The sequence below is a fragment of the Nerophis ophidion genome, linkage group LG09 (genome assembly GCF_033978795.1).
Source record: "Nerophis ophidion isolate RoL-2023_Sa linkage group LG09, RoL_Noph_v1.0, whole genome shotgun sequence".
In the NCBI taxonomy this organism is placed as follows: Eukaryota; Metazoa; Chordata; class Actinopteri; order Syngnathiformes; family Syngnathidae; genus Nerophis; species Nerophis ophidion.
Genome location: NC_084619.1, coordinates 370,311 through 378,522, shown reverse-complemented (window position 1 = coordinate 378,522; position 8,212 = coordinate 370,311). Strand labels below are relative to the sequence as shown.

At 39.1% G+C, this 8,212-nt stretch overlaps 1 protein-coding gene across 4 annotated transcripts in view; it reads left to right on the top strand.

The window, feature by feature from the left end:
* The first annotated feature begins 1,745 nt into the window (after positions 1-1,745).
* The window catches only part of LOC133558869 (arginyl-tRNA--protein transferase 1-like), a 100,952-nt gene continuing 94,485 nt past the window's right edge, over positions 1,746-8,212 (top strand). For all 4 annotated transcript variants that reach the window (XM_061910002.1, XM_061910001.1, XM_061910000.1 and 1 more), the window contains exon 1: positions 1,746-1,914. In XM_061910002.1, the coding sequence (XP_061765986.1) occupies positions 1,815-1,914 (100 nt within the window). In that variant the 5' untranslated portion in view covers positions 1,746-1,814. The remainder of the gene's footprint in view (positions 1,915-8,212) is intronic.

Below are 8,212 nucleotides of genomic sequence, written 5' to 3'. Positions count from 1 at the left end.
AATGTGATGAAATGGCATCGGAAGGCAGGGTACAACCTTTACCCCGCCTTCCGCCCGATTGTAGGTGAGATAGGCACCAGCGACCCCCGCGACCCCAAAGGGAATAAGGGGTAGACAATGGATGGATGGAGATATATATATAAATATATATATATATATATATATATATATACTCCTCTGAGCTGCCACCTTACCGTGGTAGAGGAGTTTGCGTGTCCCAATGATCCTAGGAGCTATGTTGTCCGTCGGCTTTCATGCCCCCTGGTAGGGTCTCCCAAGACAAACAGGTCCTAGGTGAGGGATCACACAAAGAGCGGCTCGAAGACTTGTACGGATACACATCAAAATGGACTCAGATTTCCCTTGCCCGGACGCGGGTCACCAGGGCCCCCCTCTGGAGCCAGGCCCGGAGTTGGGGCAGTTGTCGAGCGCCTGGTGACCGAGCCAGTTCCCATGGGGCCCGAAGAGGCAACGTGGGTCATCCCTCCAATGGGCTCACCACTCATAGGAGGGGCCATAGAGGTCGGGTGCATTGTGAGCCGGGCGGAAGCCGAAGGCAGGGCACTTGGTGGTCCGATCCTCGGCTACATAAGCTAGCTCTTGGGACGTGGAAGGAGCCTAAGCTAGTGCGCGAGGTAGAGAAGTTCTGGCTGGATATAGTCCGACTCACCTCGACGCACAGCAAGTGCTCTGGAACCAGTTCTCTCGAGAGGGACTGGACTCTCTTTCACTCTGGCGTTGAGTTTATACCAAAATGGATACATGGGTGATGCAGCAGAGGATTGGGAGAATGTCATGTGGTCAGATGAAACCAAAATAGAACTTTTTGGTATAAACTCAACTCGTCGTGCTTGGAGGAAGAAGAATACTGAGTTGAATCCCAAGAACACCAGACCTACTGTGAAGCATGGTGGTGGAAACGTCATGCTTTGGAGCTGTTTTTCTGCTAAGGGGACAGGACGATTGATCCGTGTTAAGGAAAGAATGAATGGGGCCATGTATCGTGAGATTTTCAGCCAAAACCTCCTTCCATCAGTGAGAGCTTTGAATGGCTGACCAAATACTTATTTTCCACAGTAATTATTTAAAATTCTTACAATGTGAATTCTTGGATTTTTTTTTCACATTCTGTCTCTCACAGTTGAAGTGTACCTATGATGAAAATTACAGACCTTTTTTCATCATTTTAAGTGGGAAAACTTGCACAATCGGTGGCTGACCAAATACTTTTTTGGCCCACTGTATATATCCATCTATATATCTCTCTCTCTCTCTCTCTCTCTCTCTCTCTCTTTCTCTCTCTCTCTATATATATATATAAATATATATATAGATCTTTGTTTTTTTTTATTATGCATACACATTTGGTCAATGTTATTTTTAATTACTTAACATAAACCCTTTAGTAAATATATTGTTATTAAATGTGTAGTGTATACATCCTCTTTTTGTCGACATTAATACTATAAAAAAAAAATTGTAACTGTCCCTTTGTAAAATATCCACTGCAGAAGATGTTAGTTCTCAGGGGGATTATGTAACATGTAAACATCCTTATTTTGCGTGTTAATGACGTCACGATTATTTTGACTTTAAGCAACAATTTTAAGTAAAAAATACCACAAGTGAGTATTTTCCTAGGTCAAAAGTGTGCTACACAAACTTCACAAATGTATTTACAAATTTAGACATGTTTGTCCATACCACATGATTCAATAAATTATTTTTTGTTTTGTTTTTTTGCACTGTTCCACTTCCGGCCGGGTGGCTCTCCTCAACACACACTTGACTGTTGTCCTGTCCTTTTACCAAACATGGCAGCAAACAGTTCTTACTCTATTGTCGAATATTTCGGTGGGGATGACGGTTATCGATGCGGTTACTGTAAAAACGAGAAGGGAAACTTTTCTCACGGTAAGTGTCTATTGACAGCGTCGCAAAAGCTAGTCGCTGTGAACCATGATGGTTTGTTAACATGCTAATATGCTAACCAGCTAACTCTCCCTGTCAGCCTGTACAGTGCTGGAGGTGCTAATTCGTGTTAAATGTGCGCATAATCATGTCTCAGCTTATTCTATTGGCATTTAACTCATCCCTCCAAGTTTCTGACAAGGACATCTTATTACAAAAGAGATTGTAGCGCGTCCATTAATTTGAGTTAGTGTTACCTCGTTTGTGAAAGTGAGTGTGAATGTTGTCTATCTGTGTTGGCCCTGTGATGAGGTGGCGACTTGTCCAGGGTGTACTTCGCCTTCTGCCCGATTATAGCTGAGATAGGCACCAGCGCCCCCGCAACCCCAAAGGGAATACGCGGTAGAAAAATGGATGGATGGATGGATGGGTTACATATGTGTTAGTAAGTTTTGCTTGTTTTCTCATGACTACCACTGCTCCATTAGAACAGTGGTTCTCAACCTTTTTTTCCAGTGATGTACCCCCTGTGAACATTTATTTTTATTCAAGTACCCCCTAATCCAGGGGTCGGGAACCTTTTTGGCTGAGAGAGCCATGAAAGCCAAATATTTTAAAATGTATTTCCTTGAGAGCCCTATAATATTTTTAACACTGAATGCAACTGTCAGGTTCAAACACTGATGGTATCTATTAAACAGAACAAGAAGCAAGGAATTAAACAGAGACTGGATTTAATTTAACTCAATGAGGAGAAATGCGTAGACCTGTACCCTTGTACAGCGTCGTCCCACGCTCTGACGAGAGAATTCTACGCCTCCTCTTTTATTTCGACTTTCCCTAATTACAACAACTGTGCATTTCTTATTGTTTTTAATAACATTGTTATTCTGAAGGTAACCAATGATAAATAAAATACATTTGACCATTAATGCGACTTCTTGAACAGGTGGGATAGAAACAGATGGATGGATTAAAATGCATGAGAATGTTTTATATTTTTAACGTTATTTTTAACACTGTGATTACCAGCAAAATTATTAATTACTTATCGTGTTAAGCAACGTTAGCTAAGATTTATCTGAGAGCCAGAAGAGCCACATCTGGCTCGAGAGCCATAAGTTCCCTACTCCTGCCCTAATCAGTGCGAATAATTTTTGGTTGAAAAAAAAAAACAGATAAATAAGTAAAATACAGCACTATGTCATCAGTTTCTAATGTATTTAATTGTATAACAGTGCAAAAGATTGCTCATTTGTAGTGGTCTTTCTGGAACTATTTAGAAAAAAATATATAAAAATAACAAAAAAAATAAACAAGTGATTCAATTTTAAATAAATATTTCTACACATAGAAGTAATCATCAAATTTAAAGGCCTACTGAAACCCACTACTACCCAATAGTTTATATAAATATAATAATAATAATGGATTAGATTTAAATTGCGCTTTTTTATTGTTAGATACTCAAAGCGCTCACAGTGAAGTGGGAACCCATCATTCATTCACACCTGGTGGTGGTAAGCCACATCAGTAGCCACAGCTGCCCTGGGGTAGACTGACTGAAGCGTGGCTGCCAGTTTGCGCCTATGGCCCTTCCGACCACCACCAATCATTCATTCATCATTCATTCACCAGTGTGAGCGGCACCGGGGGCAAGGGTGAAGTGTCCTGCCCAAGGACACAACGGCAGCGATTTGGATGTCAATAGGTGGGAAGCGAACCTGCAACCCTTAGGTTTCTGGCACGGCCGCTCTACCCACTACGCCATGCCGCCCCAAATATATATATATATATATATATATATATATATATATATATATATATATATATATATATATATATATATATATATATATATATATATATGTGTATATATATATATGTATATATATATATATATATATATATATATATATATATATATATATATATATATATATAATGTATATGTATATATATATATATATATGTATATGTATATGTATATGTATATATATATATATATATATATATATATATATATATATATATATATGTATATATGTATATATATATATATATCAATGATGAAATATTAACATTGCAACACATGCCAATACAGCCTTTTTAGTTTACTAAATTTCAATTTTAAATTTCCCGGGAGTTTTTTCTTGAAAACGTTGCGTAATGATGACGTGTACGCTTGACGTCACGGGCTGTTAGGAAATATGAGCACTGTGCACACACACAGCTAAAAGTCGTCTGCTTTAACCGCATAATTACACAGTATTTTGGAGATCTGTGTTGCTGAATCCTTTGCAATTTGTTCAATTAATATTGGAGAAGGCAAAGTAAAAAGATGGAGTTGGGAAGCTTTATCCTTTAGCCACACAAACACACGGTGATTCCTTGTTTAAAATTCCCGGAGGTGAAACTTTACTATAGATCACAGCGCGGTCAAGCGACTATGGATCCCAACCGAATGTCAACCAGCAGGTTTCGTTGAGAAAATTGTGGTAAAAAGTCGCTTCTTACCGGAGATTAGCTGAGCTTGTGCCGCCCATAAAGCTGCCGTCGACTTCCCTAGGACACTGCTCGTCAACACACCCGTGGACACACACCTCCGACTATCAGGTACTGTTAAACTCACTAAAACAGTAGCAACACAATAGAAAGATAAGGGATTTCCCAGAATTAACCTAGTAAATGTGTCTAAAAACATCTGAATCCGTCCCAATGTAATCGCGTTTTTTTTTCAAAAACTTTTTTTTTTTACTTTTTTTTTTTTCTAGTCCGTCGCTATCAATATCTTCAAACACAAATCTTTCATCCTCGCTCAAATTAATGGGGAAATTGTTCTTTTCTCGGTCTGAATCGCTGTTTTTGTTGGAGGCTCCAATTAAAAACAATGTTTTTAATTACTTAACACAAACCCTTTAGTAAATATATTGTTATTAAATGTGTAGTGTATACATCCTCTTTTTGTCGACATTAATAACATTAATGTTGAGGAGCCATCAACATGTGACGTCATCATCTGCGACTTCCGGTAGGGGCAGGGCTTTTTTGTTAGCAAGCAAAAGTTGCGAACTTTATCGTGGATGTTCTCTACTAAATCCTTTCAGCATAAATATGGCAATATCGCGAAATGATCAAGTTTGACACATAGAATGGACCTGCTATCCCCGTTTAAATAAGAAAATCTCATTTCAGTAGGCCTTTAATTGCCCTCTTTGTGGATTGTAAAAGAGGTCCATCTGGATTAATGAATTTATCGTATTTCCTTGAATTGCTGCAGGGCATATAGTATGCGCCTGCCTTGAATTACTGCCGGGTCAAACTCGCTTCCCAAAATAATTAGCGCATGCTTAGTATTACCGCCTGGTTAAACTTGTGACGGTGTTGTAAGCATTTCACCAATCTCGCGCACTTTGCAAATTATTCGTCATTTCCATTGTGCGCAAACAATTTGCATATCGCAAGACGAGATTTAAGACAAGATTTTGTGGATGGTTTAGACAGTAACCCTACATTATTATATTTTATAAATAGTAAACCAAGTTGTGGTAGTAGTTTAGTCAGTAGTTTAGTCGTGGATGTACACTGTAAAGTGGTTAAGGTTAGGGTTTGGGTTTGGGTTGGACTGATTTGAGGGCAATACTCAGTTATATTGCCCCGACTACAAATGAATGGATTTACATAAGTATTTAATAAATTATTTTGACACCAAAAACATGTATTTGCGCCCATTGATTTGCAAAATGTGCACCACACATTATTCAAATGTGTAGCTGGGAGCAATTTGCAAAAAGATTGGGCATTATACAAATTTGCAAAATGCTGTTGCGCATTTTGCAAATAGTTCACGTTGGTATTGTGCCTACAACAATGGCACGAGTGACACTTCCCCTGTCATCATTTTCAAAATGGAGGAGGCTGATTTCAATACCGGTAATTTGAAATCGCATAAAGGGAAGAAGATTAAGAGCTATTCAGTAGGATTTAAGGTCCAAGCTTACATCACACTCAAATTTTTACTGCATACCTTTCATAAGTCGGAATGAGAAGAGGTTTTAAAATAATTAGCGCAATCTTACCTTTACCGCATGTCTTTGGTAAGCGAAGGAGTGAGAAGAGGTTTTAAATTAATTAGCGCCCCGGCGGCAATTCAAAGAAATTCAGTAATTCTAAACACCAGTATTTATGGAACATGTCCACAAAAAAATCTAGCTGTCAACACTGAATATCGCATTGTTGCATTTCTTTTCACAGTTTATGAACTTACATTCATATTTTGTTGAAGTATTATTCAATAAATATATTTATAAAGGATTTTGGAATCGTTGCTATTTTTAGAATTTTTTTTAAGAATCTCACGTACCCCTTGGCATACCTTCAAGTACCCCTAGGGGTACGCGTACCCCCATTTAAGAACCACTGGATTAGAAGATAGATTACTGCCGTATAGGTAACTAGCGTCCAGCCATGGCAAAGTACCTTTTGCAGGACAGTGCAGACTATGAAAACAAGGCTTTGCCCGCCCATGCGGCACTTGTCAAACTGGTTGCCACTGCTGTGTAATGGAGAAGATTAAAGAATTTAATCCATGTAATGCTTTAAAAAGGCAAATGGATGGCACAAAAAGCCAAAAGGTTTGTTTAAAGTTAAAGTACCAATGATTGTCACACACACACTAGATGTGGCGAAATTATTCTCTGCATTTGACCCATCACCCTTGATCACCCCCTGGGAGGTGAGGCGAGCAGTGGGCAGCAGCAGTGCCACGCCCGGGAATCATTTTTGATGATTTAACCCCCGATTCGAACCCTTAATGCTGAGTGCCAAGCAGGAAGGTAATGGATCCCATTTTTATAGTCTTTGGTATGACTCGGCCGGGGTTTGAACTCACAAAACAAGCTACCAATCTCAGGGCGGACACTATAACTCAGTGTTTTTCAATCTTTTTTGAGCCAAAGTACATTTTTTGCGTTGAAAAAATCCAGAGGCACACCACCAGCAGACATCATTAAAAAACGAAACTCCGTCGACAGTAAAAAGTCGTCATCTCAAAGTAGGTGTACTGTCACCACCTGTCACATCACCCCCTGACTTATTTGGAGTTTATTGTTCCAATTTTAGTGTCTTTTTCTCTTTTTTTTTGGTATTTTACTGTAGCAGTTTAATGTCTTCCTTTGAGCTATATTTCCCGCATCTACTTTTTTTTAGCAATCAAGAAGATTTTAGTTGTGATTATCCTTCTTTGTGAGGACATTGTTGATTGTCATGTTATGTTCGAATGTACTTTGTGGACGCCGTCTTTGCTTCACAGTAAGTCTTTGCTGTCGTCCAACATTCTGTTTTTGTTTAGTTTGTAGCCAGTTCAGTTTTAGTTTTAGTTTTGTTCTGCATAGCTTTCCCTAAGCTTCAATTACTTTTCTTAGGGGCACTCACGGTTTGTTTATTTTTGGTTTAAGCATTAGACTCAATTTTACCTGTACGCTGCCTCCCGCTGTTTCCGACATCTACAAAGCAATTAGCACCGGCTGCCACTTACTGATATGGAAGAGTATTACACGGTTACTCTGCCAAACACTAGACAGCACCGACATTCAACAACAACACATCATTTGCAGACTATAATTACTGGTTTCCCCAAAATATTTTTAACCCAAATAGGTGAAATTAGATAATTTCCCACGGCACACCAGACTGTATCTCACGGCACGCTAGTGTGCCGCTGCACAGCGGTTGAAAAACACTGCTCTAACCCAGGGGTGCTCACACTTTTTCTGCAGGCGAGCTACTTTTCAATTGATCAAGTCGAGGAGATCTACCTCATTCATATTTATTATTTATTTATTTATGAAAGAGACATTTTTGTTAACAAGTTAATGGTGTTTAATGATTATAAAAGCATGTTTTAACACATATAGATTCCTTTCTTTCATGAAGACAAGAATATAAGTTGGTGTATTACCTGATTCTGATGACTTCCATTGATCGGAATCAGACAGTGGTGCTGATAACGTCCGCATTTTCAAATGGGGGAGAAAAAAAGTCCTCCTTTCTGTCCAATACCACATGAAAGTGGTATTGGCATTTGGCAATTTGGCATCTCATTTGTCCAGCTTGCATACCGGTACTCGTTTTTAAACACTTTGTTATGAGAGTAGCATATGTGTGTGTGGCCCTTTAATGTGTGGCAGCAGATAAGTGACGTCAGTGAGTGTGTGGGCAAGAGAGGAGAGGAAGCGGTCGCTGAGGGCGGGGCATAAATACATTGGCATCAAACTCTGTAGCTTGCTAGCTTGTGCACGCC